The 19,182-nt window shown below is 35.8% G+C and overlaps 2 protein-coding genes across 2 annotated transcripts in view; one reads left to right on the top strand and one right to left on the bottom strand.

Moving 5' to 3' along the window:
- Nucleotides 1-4,977, top strand: part of CCDC39 (coiled-coil domain 39 molecular ruler complex subunit) — a 46,845-nt gene extending 41,868 nt beyond the window's left edge. Inside the window, exons 15-19 of the mRNA XM_019634221.1 lie at nucleotides 15-121; nucleotides 829-969; nucleotides 1,109-1,288; nucleotides 1,429-1,505; nucleotides 2,315-4,977. Coding sequence (XP_019489766.1) covers nucleotides 15-121; nucleotides 829-969; nucleotides 1,109-1,288; nucleotides 1,429-1,505; nucleotides 2,315-2,468 — 659 coding nt within the window. The 3' untranslated portion in view covers nucleotides 2,469-4,977. The remainder of the gene's footprint in view (nucleotides 1-14; nucleotides 122-828; nucleotides 970-1,108; nucleotides 1,289-1,428; nucleotides 1,506-2,314) is intronic.
- Nucleotides 4,978-5,607: 630 nt separating this feature from the next.
- TTC14 (tetratricopeptide repeat domain 14) lies at nucleotides 5,608-17,389 on the bottom strand. Its single transcript, XM_019634222.1, has 12 exons — nucleotides 17,083-17,389; nucleotides 16,485-16,609; nucleotides 16,184-16,383; nucleotides 12,945-13,029; nucleotides 12,651-12,780; nucleotides 12,190-12,345; nucleotides 11,737-11,808; nucleotides 11,217-11,336; nucleotides 10,990-11,112; nucleotides 8,825-8,942; nucleotides 7,800-7,909; nucleotides 5,608-7,029 (listed from the first exon to the last, which is right to left on the bottom strand). The coding sequence occupies exons 1-12, from the start codon at nucleotides 17,241-17,243 to the stop codon at nucleotides 6,111-6,113; spliced, it is 2,319 nt and encodes a 772-aa protein (XP_019489767.1). The 5' UTR covers nucleotides 17,244-17,389; the 3' UTR covers nucleotides 5,608-6,110.
- Between the last annotated feature and the right edge of the window lie 1,793 nt (nucleotides 17,390-19,182).

Genomic DNA, 19,182 nt, shown 5'->3' with positions numbered 1-19,182 from the left:
TCTCTAAATTCTAGGTGATGAGTATGTACAAAAAATCCAACTAGAAGAACAAAAAAGAGCTGCTGATGAAAAATACAGATACAAACAAAGACAAATCAGAGAGCTACAGGAAGATATCCAGGTAAATTCAACAGGCTTCAGTAATAAGCCCTCAGTAGATGTTAACTATCATTATTATTATATCTACTTTCTCGTTACCTTGTACAAAGATGACAATTTTTTAGAGAAGTAGATAATAAAAGTCTCAAGTTTAAATGAGAGAAAAATAAGTGATCAAAGCATTAAATAAATGAGTTAAAATCCCAGTGCTAAGTACAGGATGGACTCCTGAGCATCACTTGTTAGTGAATGAATCATTGCTAGTTAATTATGATCTATCCACTAACCTTTATTAAATGTACTTTTATTTCATTTAATTCCTTAAAGATCACCTTAAAGATTTCTCCTTAGAACAAAAAAAGATTTGAAAGATAAAAATAATCTAGTAGAAAGAAGTTACTAAAGCACATCACTGAAAGAGAAAATAATGTGCTTGGTAAGTAGGCTCAGGCTCACATCAAATTTAGATTTTTTTTTCTAATCAAGTTGAAGGAACAAATGATATGAACTGTGAATCTCTGAAAAATTGCATGCTTTCAATAGTTATTGGTTTATTTTTCCCCCAAGTACCATAAAAATACTTCTCAGTGGAATTACATACAACTTAATCCATAAAACCATTATATTTATCTTTCAATAGAATGTATACTATATAAATTAAAATATTTGACAAATGGCAAGTTATAAAAGCGATTTTTGATTCTAATGTTAATACTTTATTTTCTGCAGAGCATGGAAAATACTTTAGAAGTTATGGAACATTTTACAAGTAACGTCAAAGAAAAATTACTAGAGAAGCAGGCTTTTTCACTTCAACTACGCAGAGAAACGGAAGAGCAGAAACCAAAGTTAGAGAGAGTAACTAAACAGGTATTGATATTTTAAAAAAACGGCCTGTCATATTTACATTTTTTGAAGTTCCAAATGGCAAACCCAAATCCTCCTTCATCATTAAAAAATATTGTTCTGAAAAATAGTTATATAATAATTGACTACTGTTGTCCAACAGTGTGCAAAACTCACCAAGGAAATCCGTCTTTTGAAAGACACAAAAGATGAAACACTAGAAGAACAAGACATCAAACTTCGTGAATTGAAACAGTTCCACAAGATCGTTGATGGAATGTTATTTGATATCACAGAAGAAAATGCTGAGATCCGCATCATCCTTCAAACATGCTTTCAACAGGTAGTAACATTACTTTCTAGTTAAATATTTCTTAAATACGTCATGAAAATAATTATGGCATTCATCATAAAGTGAAATCTAAAAATATTCTCCTTCTAAAATGCAGTAGTACTAATGATTGCTACTGAATATTCTTCCAGAATGGTTTAGAACTACCTACCGCTGGTACTAAAGGCAGTCGTCAGAGTTCTAGATCACAGGCTTCACTATCAGCAAGGTAAGTGGGAGGTGGAAAAAGCCATCTCCTTAACTATCACAGCTGTACCCGAAGTGAGCCCAGCCACTTCCCCATCGCCACAACTGTTGGATCTGCCAATACACTGCCGGTGCTCTGCTCAGCCTTCCTACCCGCCCTGTATCAGTGTCAGACGCACAGACAGCAGAGCAACTTGCTTTCGAACTGTCTGTTGTCACCATTTCCATTATAAAACGAGTGTTTTGTGGCTACCAGCTATTTCAATAGGATAAAGCAGGGTGAAATTTTGGAGGTTACATCTAACATGGTCAGCCAACTAGGGTAAGAATTTTTTAATCATAAAACATATTTTAAAATTTAGCATTTCAGAATTGTATGACGTTATGATTTTCAAATGATTCCATCATTTTTTTCCTGTCAACAGGTCTATCCCTTTCTTCTCTTATATAATCTATTATTTTAATTATTTTGTCAGCACCCAAATTCCCATGCCCCTCATTTTTGTTACTGCTTAATTTTGTGGATCTTTAATGCTTAATGATTCCATCTCTAAATTTATTATAGCTGAAAACATTTTTCTCATATAGAAACATTTGTTAAACTATTTTTTTTACTGGTTCGAAAACGCTTATGCTCATTACCTTTTCCGTTTTTAAAAAACTAATTTCTTGATATTGTCATGCTTTTATAATTTATTAGTACTATTAATATTATGTACTTTTTGATCTCTTTCCTTTGTTGGATTCTGGTATCTTTTGCCATTAACGAGGGGTCTCTATTAACATATGGATTCTGAATCAAATTTACAATAATCCTGCTTTTTCTTCTAGGTCATCTAGGAGTACAAGTACTTTAGCTTCTCAGACTTCAATTAAAGTGTTAGAGCTGACCTTCCCAGACTCGTCACCAGTTGGCAGCACTTCGAGGTCAACTAGTGTTAGCAGCAGCTCCAGTAATGGTAAAAGCAAAAAAAGCAGCAAGTAAACATTTTAATCTCTTGAACAAGTTATACATACAAAAACAAAAATTTCAGTTTTAAAATAGTAAATTCCACTCTATGCTTTTGGGTGCTGTATAATGATATAGAGTACTACTGAAATAGTGTTACAAAATGAAATGAACAGACAAGTTTTATCCAGTGAAAAAATGTAAAAACTGTTAAAAAAAAAAATCAAGCAGATTGGGTCCAAATAAGCCAAAGAAATGTTTAATTATCTTATCCTTTTTCCTACTGTCTTCTTCACGTAGAAGGAAAGCAGTAATAGCAGATTTCAACAAGGCTACATCTTACATAAGCATAAGGAAAATGATGTTTTTCACTGTCATTTTGATGTTATATTAGAAAATAGTTTGCTTCATTATTTTACACTAGCTATGAAACTAAACTTATTCTTTAATTTCTAAAGATTCATTGTACTATACAATAGTACTCAAATTTTCGTTTACCCTAGAAGATCCTGAAATTAGGTTTTCTTTATTGAAACTTATTTCCCAGACTTTTGGGGGAGAAATCTGTTAGTTTCTTCTTTTTGTGTAATTGTAAACTTTTTAACTAAAAAAAACAGCATTACCCTCATCCCTCCACCAAGAAAACAAGTAATAGGAAAAAGAACACTAAATCAATAAAAATGCAGCTTAAAATTTTTAGGAATTACTCAACTCTGATCTTCAATAAATCAAACACATTAAAGATTTTACTCTCAAGATACAACCAAGCATAAAGAATGTATTTTCAAAACTTTCTTGATTTAATTAACAATTTAAAGGAAGTTAGATGTGATTTAATTTATAATAAGAATTCCAACAATTTATAATGCAGGTAGACCAAATATGGAATTAGTTATTCCAGGTAATACTTCATTATAACATGTGCCTAACACTTTGAACTCTTGGAATAGTGTGGAGTATGAGTATAATGTTATTAAACTAGTTTTCAAATAAATGTATTAGAATCCAAGTGCATACTTAAACGATTATTGTCTCTTTCAAACCCTGGGAAAAAATGTTATGTCATTGTTTAGAATTGTCATTTGCAGTTCCATCTGAAAGGTAGTAACTGTGGTAACCTGTTTCTCCTGATCATTATTTGAAAGTATTACTATTTTTAGAAACAGTCAGCAAAAGGCATAGCCAAGTCCAATGAATGAGTAAAGAAAGCTGGGTACGTTTTTTGGCTGAAACATCTAATACATGAGATTCATAAGCTCTAAAAACTGATTAATCTTGTTTACCAAAATTTCTGCCTTGTATGACTTTGTAAATTACTTGGAACTTGAAATATAACATACTGGTTCCAACTGTGACCTTGGGAGTTATTTCTCTATGCATTTTTCCTCATTTGTAATACAGTGTTACCTACAAGTTCACTGAAATAATCAGATTTATATGTACAAATTGCACATGGCCTGACACACAGGAACTGCCCAATAACTTCTGCCTATTATTGAGTCACCAGCAAAGCCTAACAGTATTTGTGGAATGGATAGGGTCTCCAGCCAGTGTACCAGTCTACGTTTAACTGTTCAATAAAGTAACAGTTCCAACTTCAGTGTTAAATGGTAAGACAAGGGATTAATCCCATTATCTCCAAATTGGGGGTTACCTTAACACCCACCTGTTGTGTTAGAAAGTCATCTACTAAAGGAAAGCAAGACACAGCCTGGGTATGTCTAAATTATAGACATGATTTTAAGGAAAAAAAAATGAAGGCACCACTAGGGGATTCTTGACAAGTATATCGCTAGTATTTTTTTGCTGTGATACGTTTCCTGAACGCATCCTTAGAAATTGGTTTGTGTACTCTGCTTAAATTTACTATGTCCCAGGAAAGAAGCCCTGAAGAAGATGGAATTTCTAAATTCAGGCAGGCTGTTGTAAAAGGTATTATCCTGATTTTTTGGGGAACCTAAATGTACCAGTAAGCCACAAAGATGCTTTGGAAAATCAGTGCTGGCTGATAGTAACGTTCAGAGATTTTACTAAATAAAAAGGTGTAAAATTCTGAAGCTGTACCAGGAATTCCCAAAGGTCAAGCAAGGGCTTTGTCAAGTTTTCACTCCTTAAAAACACCATGTAGGACTATGTAGGGATGACACCGAAGCTATTAATACACAGAAGGAACTGGGGACTCTGAGTTTCTTGGTGGAAAGACCAATTTCTCCTGCTATTACCTTTTGTTTTGGACCAGTTTCTTTCTCTCCTCCATTGAAAAACAAATTTTAGCTAAATCATAAGGCTCCCTTGCTCAAGTCTAAAGGTCACAAATAGTACACACCCAGTTATAATTAAAGTTTTGATATTTTACTGTTGGCAAGAACAGTGAGACAGAACAAGGACTGAAAGTGTCTTCCTCTATCATTCTCTTAGACCTCTGTAGATGGATCCTCACCTATTCCCCAAACCCTTCATCCAGTGTCATCATGAGTGATCAAATTAAAGGCCACTGTCATTTACAGTCTAGAATCTTAAATCGACAAGATTACCTAAAGACCATTATGAACTCACCACCTATGACTCTTTATCTCTGTCTTCCAAATACACTACACTATTTTCAATAATCTGGGGACGATCCTTACAATCCAAGGCCCTTCCTTTTTCAGCTCTAGCTGCTGGAATTTATTCTGAGTAAAACCAGGCTCTGCTGGCCTGGTCAGTTGTTCAGATCCTGAGAAAGGAGACATCAGGGGAAGCATCAGGCAAGAGGTGGTGTCAAGGAACAAAAGCAGAAATGCAGGCCAGCGCTAGACTATTTAAAAACATGCCCAGTGTGTTCCCAGCTGGACATCTGCAATACTAGGACAGTTTCCTAATTTTCTTTCCATTAGAGGAAACCAAATTTATAACGTGCTGTCCTTTCCACTGCCGTTTCTGCTAAAAGGATCCTTTTCTATTATGATGTATTCTTGCCTAGAATATAGTCTCTCTTGCCAATATTAAATTTCTTAGGACTATACTGCTAGTGATAAGGTAAAAATAATATAAATAGAAATGAGCAAAATGGGCCTCTAGTCAATTTTCATGGCTTTACTCTGAAGGTACTTAAGCTGGTACACAAACCATTTTTAACTGAATCAGGCTTTAGAGGCCAATTAGACAAGACAAATAATCTACCATTTTAAAGTAAACGTTTTGTAAAAAATTTAATATTTAAACAAGTGATCAATATAAACTGGTGCTTGAGTTAACATTCAAATGTATCTCTTTCAAAAGCCAAGAGCTTTTAATTTAACAGAAGGGAATGAAATAATTTTTGAGGAAAACGACCCAAGTGTTCAGTGCACAAATTTAATTTTCTTTCAAACAGCAGGATAAGGTGGATCCAAGGAATTCTCATACAACATAATATAATGAAGAAACAATACTTTAAGAATTATCTTGAAGTGAAGTTTAAATCATCAGAGTAAGAAATACTGTACATAAACATATACATATATGAAAAGCCTAAAAATCAAGCTGTGAAAGGGGACCTACAACTAAAACAAACTGAGAATAGCTAAATAGCATTTGCTTTCTGCAATCTGTACAGATAAAATAACTTTAGGAGCAGAGATTTCTGCATTGGACTGTTATGACTCAAAGACCCCAAACTTTTATTAAGAGCCTTTAGTATAATGGTGCTGATTCCCTTTAATTTTTTTGCTTATTTCCTTTTTCTTTCTCAAATGCAGCTATCTGATTAAATATATTGAGTAAATTCTGAGGTAACTTTTTTTTAACTTCCCTTTCTGAATGCCCTTTGCTACTTAGTCCATCATCTTCCGGAACTTCTGTTTTAACATCCTCCTCGTCATTATCCCCTCTTTCATATTCTCCTTGATTTTTACTTACTTGATATCTTTGCTCATGTCTACTGGAATCACGTGATCCAGAGTAAGTACTTCTTTTGTATCTTTCTACTGACTTGGAAGAATAGTCGGAGCTTGCCGGGGAAGTGGAATACCTCACGGAGCTCGTCTCCCACCTCCTATAGTGCTCTTTTCTGCCCTCGGCGTCTTTTTTAACTTTTCTATAACCAGACATTTTTGACTTGTCCTCTGAATTCCTGGAGAAGGAATCTGAGGAATCTCTTCTACTGGAAAAATGTCTTTCCGCTTTATATGGCTTTTCGGTTTTGCTACTACCTGCTTGAGTTTTAGAACTATTGTAAAAATCTCTTGGCTCTTCAGACCTACCTCCAATATCATCCGGAATTTCAACTGAAGATGAAGAGAGAGGGCACCTATCTTTCTCTTTTACCTGTTTCTTCTGATATGGTACCCTATCCTGCTTTTCCAGTAGTTTTTCCACTTCTTCTCTTTGGTTAAGAAAAGATGCTGACGTATTGGCTGGAACTGGGAACCACTCATCTTTCCTATTCTGATCTATCTGATCTGAGGATGACTTAGCTGAATGCCTTCTGGAACTTCGAGAAGACTCCGAACGGTTCCTCTTACGTTTCTTATGCCTTTTGTGACCAGAAGAGGAAGAGGACGAAGAAGAAACTGATTCATCAGCAGAAGAAACACTTGAAGAGGAAGAAGTTGATTTTCTTCTTTTCTTCTTTAGCCTAAAAAAATAAGTTAACTAACTCATCAGTGTTTCTTAATTATCCATAAAGATCTTAGTTCTATTTTGTTCTCTAAAGATTTCATAAAAGCTGTGGCTTAGATAAGCAATAATAATCTTGGTTATTATAAGATCCAATTTTACCATCAAGCACTACTTTTGGGAAAAAAATACTTGTGTAGACAGGTGTCATTGTAAGCAAGTCCATTTGTGAAAGACAGTGACATTTCCAACATTACCTTAAAAACAAGACAAGCTGAACACATAAAGGGGAGAACTAAAGTTTTATATCTGGCTGCCTCTCATGCATAGTTTCTGCACCTCAGCATGACTGGCATGTTGATGGGAGGGTATGGGGCAGTGTGGGAGTGGAGCAGTCCTACATCATTGTAGGATGTTTAGCAGCACCTCTGACCTCTACCACTACATGCCAGGAGCACTCCACCAGTGTGACAACCGAAAATGTCCCTGGGGCATAAAACCGCCCCCAGTTGAGACCCACTGCTCTATTTCTAAAACATGTCTCCCTGAAACACAGATAATTAAAATAACATTATATATCTTAATTTTAAGGTTTTTTTTTTCAGGTTTCTAGCCTTAGATTCCATGTTCTTTAACCTCTTTTGCAGAAAAATTCGTGGTACACATAATTGATAAGAATAATTATGACTTGAAATACTTTTATATCTTTACTTACTTTACCTCCATATGGAGCTTTGGTTCAACTCAGTAGTTAGCTTTAAGTCAAAAACACTGAATATTATAGTTTACCTTTTCTCCTCTTTTAAGAGCTTACGCAACTTTTCTGCACTTGTTTCTATTTTCTTTGTTTTCTGCTTTTCTTCCTTTTCAGCTTGTTTTTCTCTTAATTCCAAAGATTTCTTTTAGAACCCAGGTATCGGAAAAAACCACACGTTAAATATAGCAGAATATATAAAACCCAGTTTCCGCCCCCCCGCCCACCCACCAGAAACCAAATGTGGTATACCCAAATCACCATATATCCAGCATTAAACAAGTATTGTTAATGTATAAAAATTAATCATACAGGTGTTTGGCATTAATCATGGAATAGCCAGAACAGTATTGAGGACCATATTGCAGTTGGTATTCCATGAAAAAAGGGGAAGCCATTGCATTGGTACCCATGACCCAGAGTGCAAGAAACGGAAAAAAAAAGATTTTTAAAAATTCAAAAATTTAAACAGGACACAGATTTTATAAATAAAATTCAAATAAAGAAATTCCATTAAGGTGAATTGAGGGGGAATCACCATGTTCAAATACAAACCATTTAAAAAATAGCACAGCCCAGTTGGATGCATGATTACATAAGAAATCATTTTCCAGTTTGAGGATGGGGATGAGCAGCACCAGATGTCACAGACACAGCAGCAATGGTCCAATTCAGAAAAAAATGCATGAGAAAACATCATCATCAGTATTACAGGAAAAGACAGTTTAAAATATCTCTCAAAAAGATCTTTAGAATTAGCTCAATTACAAAAACATCACTGAATTTTGTAACCACTAGGAAAGCTTACTACAAGGACAGGACTCAAAACCGCATATCTAATTTAGGCAATTGAAATTTTCTCATAGTGCTATTTTTACTTTTGAGTACTAATGTAAACGAGACACTATGAAGCAATGTCAAACCCAATTAGGGAAAGCTGTATCTAGAAATAAGTTTTTCGTAATGCCTTAAGTAATCTAGAATCGTTTATGCAGAACAAAGTTAAGTTTGGCATTAATTTCAAATAACACTAAATTTCTAAGAGGAAATAAAGAATCACCTGCATGTATTTATGAAGCTTCTGCAAAGCATCCTCTGCATCTTTAAAAGTCTCATCCAAATCCAAAGCTTTCTTATAGTAACTTTCAGCATTTAAAAACTTTTCTTCTTCTTCTAACCTAAATTTGAGAGTAAGATTTAGTTTTTTTGTAAAAACAAGAAGTCCTCAAATATACATATAGGTCAGATGCTTATATGAGAGACTTGATCAGGGAAAAACCATGTTCAGCAAATTATTTTCCAGTTTAAACAATACCTAATTGTTTACTTTTACATATGCTTTTTACTACTATTTCTTTGGTAAAGCTACACAAAACAGAAAAACAGATACAGGAAACAGAAGGTGGCTGCCAGAGGCGGGCACAGTAGGTGGGTATAACAGGTGAAGGCTGTCAAAAGGTACAAACTTTCTGTTATAAGAATAAGTAAGTCTTGGGGATGTAATGTACAGCATGGTGACTATAAGTAATAATATTGTATTGCATATTAGAAAGCTGCTAGAGAGATCTTAATAGTTCTCACCACCATAAAAAAAACAATTTACGTGGTGATGGATGTTAACCAGACTCACTGTGGTGATCACTTTGCTATACATATGTTAAACCATTATGTTGTACACCTGAAACTATTGTAATATAATGTTATATGTCAATTATAGCTCAATTTAAACAAAACACCCCAAATCCAAAATCAAATAGGAATACATTACTGGTAACGAAAACCATACTGCAAGTCCAGCATTGGCATTTTAGTATAATACATAAAAACACAAGATCAATTGATATCCTCTGTAAATATAGTATAATCTTGAGCTTTAGCAGAGAATTATATAGGCTGGCTTTTCCTAGTAGTTTATGAAAAATTTTCCTTTCTATAGAAATATTTTCCCAGAATACTCATCGTTCAAGTTGGAAATACCAAGACATACATGTATATCACAGCTGGCCTATAGATATAATAGTTATCAGATGACACTCAGAAGTGTATGCGATAAAAAGTCAGAATTAGAAAGTTTGGATATATCTATAGAACAGTGAGAGGATTTTGCAAAATATTTTCAGTTTTTAGAAAGTAGGGAGAAGTAATTACTGTAAACAAAAACAAACCAAAAAAACCCTGTAATGGCTTCAATGGGATAACTCTGTGTCAGACTGGATGTGGGGAGGAAGGAACCAGTCAAACATAATAAAACATTTCTGGTTTGGGGAACTGGATAGATGGTGTTGTCATTAACTTAATAAAAAGACACCATACATGGGTAATAAGACAACCACATCTAAGTAGCTACTAGCCATCTATCTACCTATTGAGAAAGTAAAAAGCTGCTCTAATCACTTGTATCGAAGCAGAAGTTCATATGAGTTAAAACAAATATTGCAAAATCTTATTAATTTGGTATTCTGGTATGATCATACAAACTGGAGAATGATCAGGCAAATTCATGAAACAGAAAAGATAATTCTATTTTTAAAAATTAATAGAAAGATGCTATTATACACTGTTTTTTTATTATCAAAGCAGGTTGTTAGCAAATTATATTTGAAGTATATTTCTTCAAAATATTTTATAAATTAGCCTAGTCTATTAGCCATTAAATATTTATAAGTATCATACCAGCATCTCAGGAGAGAAACATAACTTACAGGGCTTGTTCTTAATGATTTGCTCTTCCATTTAATCTGAGTTTGTGGAGTTTACTGGACAGAGTAGAGCAATAAACTGAATACAACAGCGAAATCTTATTCATAATTAACAATAGGAGCTCTCAATTCATATTTCTGGCATTATACGAAAATGATTAAATAAATTAGAAATTAAATTCCTCTCAATTAAAACAAAAATTTCTAGTGTGTGTCCAGGAAAAGGATACTCACCTAATTTCTTGTACCTTTACATTTCTATGCAATAAGAATAGCTATTCAGAACAATGAACTCGAGACACTAAAATATCTACAATTATAAAGAACTGCGGAAATATGGAAAGAAAATGTGACTAGAAAATTTAAAGAGGACTATATTTGAAAAGCATTTTCAACCAAAACTGAAACTGAAAGTAAGAATGTTCTGAATTACGTGAGTTAAATATGCTATTTCCTTATGTTAAGTTCAAAACTTTATAGTAGTTGGGTGAATATTAGATCTCTACTATTAAAATTTGACACTTACTGCCCTCCTCTTTCTACCAGTGTCTGGCAGAGGTATTTTCTTGCATTCCTGTGAGTTGGACAGTTTTCTAATGCAAGCTCAAAATCTTCTATTGCTTTGTTCAGGCTTCCTTTTGTTGCGTATCTAGAGATATGAAACAAAATTAGAGGGATTTATCTTGTGAGCTATTCATAAATCTTGTACACATTTACCTTGTAAATATTCCTTACAATCCATGATTCACTTACAATGCTCCACGAGCTACCAAAGCTTCTACATTTTGTTTGTCTATTTCCAGAGCCTTATTGTACTCATTCATAGCATCCACATGGCGTCCAACTTTAAAATAATCAACTCCAATCTTCACACTAAAGAGACATTTGTAACGCATCACAAACATTTCACAGAATATCCAAACAAAATGTTAGCATGGATATCTTTTAAAGCAAAATCAAATCTGGCTAATATTTAGTCTATAGTACTCTCTATATATCTAAGAAGCATTCTGCCTTTGGATAGTTTAACAAATATTTATGAAACCCAGGTATCAATATACTAACCCCTTTTGAAAAAAATTTAAAATGTTCGCTAAAACTTAAGTCTGTTTACAACATAACACCATTTACACCTCTAAGGAAGCTAATTGTCAGAAAAACATTTTAATCATTTATAAATAAATTTGGTCTTAATGATGATATAAGAATGCTTTGCCTTACCCTAACTTTTTAGACTAGATAATGCAATTGTTGAAAGACAAAGTCTTCATACCATTTTAAAGCCCAAGATGCAGACTGTTTCTTTCTTAATGCAGAAGCAAAATCATCTTCAGAGAAATTTTTGCTATTAAAGAAAATAAAAGTCAAACAGTATACTTTTTTGGTAACTATAATTCATTCTGCCTGACAGATAAAAACTCAACACTGAAAGAGTGATCTCAAGCAAGAAATTTGTATTCCATTTACAAAGAAAAATTCTTGAACTCTAAGGAATGATTATTGAACATTTTCCTTTAGCATACACACAAATTCTTTTAAATTTTCTGACTCTTTCTCTACTTGGTCACATGAACCCCTGATAAGAAACTCAATTCAAGAAGATGGGATGGATCACCTAGTTTATATCCACCAGCATTAAGATAGTCAAATATGTCCCTCAGTTACGCAGCTTTGAGCTCAGCACCACCACCTCACCACTTAAAAGAATAATACTGATTTACTGTACCTTTGTAGGCCTCTCATTAAAGATGGTGGATTAGATTCATCTATTCCTAGTTTTCCTAGAAGGAATTCAACTACTCCTGGATTAACAAATCCCAGGGAACTCTGCATGATATTTTCATAGGAATCCAAAGAATTGCTATTTAGTTCATTACTCCTCCTTAAATTAAAAAAAAAAAATCACAAAAATATAAAAATGATGAACATTATTAGCATGTCCCACTTCTATTAAAAATAACATTATCACATGGGGTTTAAATACTCATACCATTTTTGTACATAAGGTGTGGCAATATCATGACTTAGTTCCTTTTATTAAGTTAGAAAAAATTTAAGGGTTATAAAAATACAATGAGCATATTTTAAAATAAATTAAAATTCTACTTTCTCAGAAGACAGAAAAAATTTGCTGTTTTTTAAACTATTTTGCATTTAACTGCTGTTGAAATAATGTGGCTAATTTACCTGTAATACAAAGGAAGCTCTTCAGAACTAATTACACCTAATTTAATACCAGACAAGTGTGGTGGAAGAGATGAACCATATAAAGATACTGCAAGCTTTTCATGGTATCTATCAATATCCTTGATTCCAGCTTAAAAAAATAGGAAAACCAAATTGATTAACAAGAAAATGCAAATAACCTCCCCAAAACAAAGCCCTTTCAAACATTATTCTCATTAAACTATTTTTTCAAAATTAATAAAAACAAAAATCTGACAACTGTTACTTTTTTACTAATATGATGAAATTGATCACCTCGAATGATATCACCAATTTGGTAATATGATAAAGGATCCCCATGGTTACTGTGAGAAGGCACATCTCTTAATGGACAAAGAGCCTGCAATGAGAAGTATTTTAAAACAATAGCCGTTCCATTCTTTGGTGATAATGCTCTTCTTTTATCCTCATTCAGTATAACTAGTTAATAGTTGACATCAACTTTAAAAATCAACTAGCACCCTAAAGTCTACATTTAAATAAGGATTTTAATTTAAGTAATTTTTGTACCTGAAAACAATAAAACAAATTTTCTGGTTCCGTTCACGAACTAAAATCTCATGAAATTTGCATTTATTGGGTTGTCGGAAAAGTCATGATGTATTTTGTCTATGTTTTTCAAAGGTCATTTATTTATATGAAGAACTAAGATCAATGATATAGTGCCCGTTTTCTTTGATAACCTTTTGCCATCTTTCAGTGAGCTTCATAATCCTTGTCCATAGAAGGACCTGTCTTAATTGGCAAAAAACTGAACAAAGTGCTGATTTATAGCCTCATCTAAATTGAACGTTATACCACACAAGAAGTTTTGAAGAGAGCAAAACAGGTGCAAGGTCAGGCGAGTATGGTGGGTGTGGCAACACATCCCATCCAAGCTCCAATAATTTTTGATGGGTGATCAAACTTGTGTGTGGTCTCACGTTGTCACAATGAAACACAACTCCTTGAAGATTAACAAGCTCTGGACGTTTCTGGATGATGAATTTGTTCAAACTGTCCAATTGCCGACAGTATACATTCGATTTGATTGTTTGGTTCCTTGGTAGGAGCTCAAAAAACACGACACCTTTAAAATCCCACCACACTGAGAGCATAACCTTCCTATGATGAATGTCTGCTTTTGATGTTGTTTGAGGCGAATCATCACTTCGGGACCAAGACCGTTTGTACACCACATTGTTATAAACAATTCACTTCTCATCACCTGTTATCAGTCGCTTCAAAAAAGGATCATTTGCCTCACGTNTGTAGAGGGCAGTGTCACTGGCCCTCATGTGGGATCCAAACCGGGGCCCTGCTGCTCAGAGCTGGCGTCCCAAGCCAGCTCTTAACCAACACGCCACTTCGCCGGCCCCTTACTGCATTTTGAACGTCAGTCATCATGATTCAGCGAAATAGATTTTCTGATATTTTCTAAGTTCTCCAAGTTTTCTCCCCTTCAGAGCTTTTATACTTGCTGTTTTCTGGTATGCTCTTCTCTCAATTTTATTTTCTTTTTATCTTCAAGTCTCAGCTTAAAGGTGATCTCTTTTCTTTCATAGCACTCCCATTTATTTCCATCATAACAGTTATAATTTATTTCCTTATTATCATCTTCCTAAAATATAAGATCCATGAAGGCAGGGCCATATCTGTCTTATTCATGACTCTGTGCTCAATAACTAGCTCAGTGCTGGCACATAACAACAGGTACTAAATAAACATGTTTGAGTGGATGAATGATAATGTACAAATATTTGCATGTAGATATCACACTCAAAAGTAAGGGATGACACACATGCCATATATGTCATGCATATGGCTGAGCAAAGCGTAATTAACCAGGTTGTATGGAAGGGGACCTGGAAGTAAATTCTAGTTCGAGGCAATGGGACCACGTCGTGGATTGAGAAATAGTTATGGCAAACAAAACGTCATTTGGAAGTTATAGCAACAGACAAAAGGTAGTGTTCCAAAAAAGTAGCCCATAGTGTTCGTTCAACTTGAGATAAAAGTGCTTTCCGGATAGGTGTAGGGAGCATGGTAACTGCATACTCCAGAAGCAAATCATTTGTTTTGTTTTTAACTTTAAAGGCATTTTTTTTCTTTGAGCTCAAATGTGAGTTAAAGCATGCAACAGCTTAAAAAGTAAATGTAATTTTCTCTCTTCTTCCCTTTATTTTTCTTCTCCCAGATTTACATTTGGTTTTTGTCTTTTATCTTGTGTTAATTGTTGTTGATTTCATTGTATCTGTGANCGCTTCAAAAAAGGATCATTTGCCTCACGTTTAATGAATATATTGCAGATGTTTATATGTGCCATCAAATGAACTTAGAGTTCATGCAGAACCCAAATATCAAGCTTGCTTACATATCCCAGCTTCTTCAGGTGGTCGTGAATGCTTGCATGATGGATGGTCAATGTTTCTGCAATCTCTTGTGTTGTGTAACGTGTCCGCATCAACCTCGGTGGGCCTCCCTGACAGAGGAGCGTCGTTGAGATAAAAATCACCAGCATGGAATTTTGTGAACCATCAGTTGGCACTGATGTTCTTGTAGAGCATTGTCACCTAAACTTTATGTAACTTTTCACAAGCTTGACGCGCGTTCTTCCCTTTGTGGAAGTAAAACAGTAAAATATGGTAAAAATGCAGTTTGGTCTTCCTTTTTATCAACTTGTAAAATCTCCAAAACTCAACCAAATCGCTTAATTTTTTAATTAGAATGAAGATAGAACTGCCAGCTGTCAAATGACATAGCAATAACATAGATGCGAATGACTCTAGTACTTCCAAATATGAACTAGTGCCATCTGTTGCAAACACGCATCATGACTTTTCCAACAACCCAATAGTTTTAGTAATCAAATATAAGTATGAATTATGAAACAAAAGATATTTTGCATTTGTTAAAAATGAAACTAAAATCTGTCCAGTAAGTATGAGAATTACAATGTGAATTCTCCAAAGTTTACGTCTGGTCTGTGATACCTTCTGCTTTTCTTTGATTTCCATCTGCCTTGTTAGACAGCAAATATCAAACCTTTTAAAGTGACACATCATTTCAAATTCTGGACTGTTCATCTTGGGCAAAGTATCTCACTATAATGTACAAATCACATTTAATTACTGTAAACATATAACTAGGTCAGGAATTTGTTTCTAAATTATCCACGTTTAAGTATCTAATGCCAAATATTAAATAAATAACGTGTTCGGCAGAAAAACTAAGCCTGGAATACCAATCATTCTCAACATACCCACTGATATCTCTTTGAATATTTGAAAAAGGACCTCACCCCTCAACCAATGGGACCAAAAAACCCCCAAAACCAGAAGTGGAGGAGCAACTCTATTACTGCTAATAAATTTTTAAATTTTTCTCCAATTAATACTTATTTAATTCTCAAAATTGTCAGCAGGGTACACTTAAGCACAATCGGATGCAGTCATAATTCTTGCATTGAGATGATTATCAAAAACAATCAAGTAACTGAAAAATGAGTAGCTTACTGTGATTTCTAAGTGGGATATATCTCTCATGATGCCACTTCCTAAACAAATCAACACCATGAAAAACCCAAATTCCCGAATGGAGCTAATTCTTCCAATCACTATATCGCCACGCTCAATATCTCGGAAAAACAGTTCTCTCCGATCCATACTAGGTATTTCCATGAATTGCTCTAAAGGTGGCATGACTGCATAATTATCTGAAAAAAATAATTAACAAAATTACAGTAGTTTTGTGTTCGGCTTTATCTGAAGTACTGTTAAACCAACTGCAATCAAAAGATTTTCCGACTCAACTCACCTTCACTGTCTTCATTAACTTCGGAAGTTGTAGGTGCATCTGATTTCCACGAAAGTGCAAAAAGCAGATCCGCTTTTTTAGAAATGAATTTTTGTATTTCAACGTTGTCAACTCTCTTCTCTTTTCTTAAAAAGAAATGAAATTTATGCAAACTGGTTTATCTGCAAAACTTTTTAGTATGTTCAAGTTTCTTCTCATGGCTTTCATCGCCCAATCGGGTCCATCCTAAGCTCCTGCCAGTACACCCTCGAAGAAAAAGTTTTAATCAGGGATTGTCTAACTCGCCAGCCCGTAGGTGGAGGGCGGGGAAACTTAATGAGTGACGTGTGCAGCCCTAGATAAGAAAGGCCTAAGAGATTTTGGCTAAAGCAGCCGCGCCTGTTAGGCAATTGCCTGAGAAGAAGTTCAGCCCGCATCCCGCATTGCCCTCACACTAGGAGCGCGGACCCTCCTCCATCCAGCCCTCCGCGCCAGCGCCGCAGTCGTCACGTGCTCACGGCCACGGCTCCGCTCCTTCTGAACTCACCACCCGCTGCAGTAGCGGAGCCCGGAGCTGCATCCCCTCCCCCGTCTCGCAGCCGCGCCGTGGTCCAATTACCTTCCCTGTAACTGCTGCTGGGGCGGCGGGCCCCGGGCAGGCTCGGCCACCGACCCTAGGAGGTTCCGGAAGTGCGGATTGTCCTGCTGTTCACTCCGGAGCAGGGAGAGCAATGACGGCCCATGGTAATTCAGTGACTGCCGCAGAAGGTCCCGGTCCATGGCTAGAGATTGCAGGGTTCCAAGACCAATGGGCTCCCAGCCCCCCGGCCCCGTGTCCACGACTTTAGACCGGTGGTCGCGAAGGCTGCCAAGCAGCCTGGAAGCCGCCGGAAGCACACATCTCAGTCCCTCGGCGTGGCCTCCCGGAAGTGTTCCGGGGTGGCCCTCGCGGCGGCGCGGCGGAGCTCAGCCTCGGTCTCGCGAAATGGAGCGGGACTAAGGAAGCCGGAAGGGCTGGGCTAGCGTTCCTGAGCGAAGGGCTGACTACCTCCGGGGTAGTGACGCGTGCGAGGAGCTGCCTCTTAAGGGTTGTGTTGTTATTACATTGCAATGGCTCGAACGCTGAACTAGGGTAAAAATTCATCCTTCAGTTTGGTGAGACGCGCGTCTAAGTGCCAGTGCCCCAAACAGGTGGGAACTCTAAAAGAGTTACAAAGGGTCTTCACTCAAAGTACTGGCTGGATAGAGCACTACCTACGTCTCAGAGATAACCGCACCGAAACGACAGCTTTGGGAGGTTTCCTGGGAGGTTTCCTGGTAGGTTAAAAGGCAAAAGAAAGAAAGGGCAGTAACATTAAGCACTGGAATTGTGTTCTCCATCCATACCCCATTCACGGTTATTTTAGGGTTAACTTAAAACCAGAATGGCTTTAATGCTTAAACCCATGCATATATACTTCCTTTTTAATATTTTAATTTTTCTGAGTTCTCAAAATTTAGTGCTCATAAGATTTACCGAATGGTGGTGTGTACAGTAAAGTCAATACACTGTATTTACGGGTAATTCAAGTGATTTTCAAAGATAATTGTGACTTTGGCTTCCCCCCTACCCGACCCCCACCCCCACCCCGTTACTTAATGACTGGAAAACCTAACCTCTATCTCATATAGTCTCATTTTAGAGACTGAGGAAACAGGCCCAGTCTCAATAAATTGCTGGATCTCATCCAGCTGGTAAAAGTTCGAGTTAGGGTTCCAATTTGGTCATCACAGATCTTCACAGGCAGAGTTGCTGGAGAGCATTTTTATCAGAACAAAGGACTAACTTACTCTGGTTTTGAAAGTAAGTTTGATTTCAATATAATTTGTTTTATTTCAATATATTAAAGTCTGTACGACTTAACTATGTGTAGTTTAGTATAGTCTTGAACAAAAATAAATGGTAGTGGTTATTCTGCCCCCTTTCCAGCTGTATGTCTTTGGCGAGATCAATTTGCCCTTCACTGTTTCAGCACCTGTATAGAAGACCCAGCCTAAAATATAGTGTATGCTGCCACTCTATTTTGTGAAAATTCCTGGCAAATAGGTGAACAGTTTACTGAGACTTGAGAAAATACAACAAAAAAGAATGCAAGTTTAAAAGATAAATTTCAACCTACTATGGTACATCAGGAAAGTTCAATCAATGGTACAGATTGATTTGTGTTAAACTCTAACTATAAAGAATAGCTTTTATTAGTAAAGAGTGCTGCCACTGAAAAGAAAAGCAGACTACTAAAAATGAACTATTGACATTCTGGTAAATAAAATATATAATTTTAGTTACAGTTGATCTGCTATGAAGAATTGAATTATCTCTGGAGGGACTGAGAAGCTCAGTGTCTGAGCACCAGATGCTGGACGGTGGCACTTACCTGCCCTGAGAATGCTACCTCGTGAGGCCATTCTTGAGAAGCATATGCCTTCATCAGTACAGGTCATGTCTATTCGTCTTCCTAATTCTAACATCAAAGTAACCTCCCACCACCACACATCTAATATTGCCATGGCATGGCCATGAAAATAAGAGAGAGGAGCTGCTTTTATAGGGTAAGCAGCGTTCATTGAGTGACATTTATTACATGTTGTATACACAGTAATGACAGAAAAAATAAACTTCAAGCAGGTGTAATCAAAACTCAGGCTGCAATTTTTTTTCTTTCAATCTTTGGTTAGTGAT

This window comes from Hipposideros armiger, unplaced genomic scaffold, assembly GCF_001890085.2.
Source record: "Hipposideros armiger isolate ML-2016 unplaced genomic scaffold, ASM189008v1 scaffold_1549, whole genome shotgun sequence".
NCBI lineage: Eukaryota > Metazoa > Chordata > Mammalia > Chiroptera > Hipposideridae > Hipposideros > Hipposideros armiger.
This window is presented reverse-complemented; position numbering and strand designations above follow the sequence as displayed.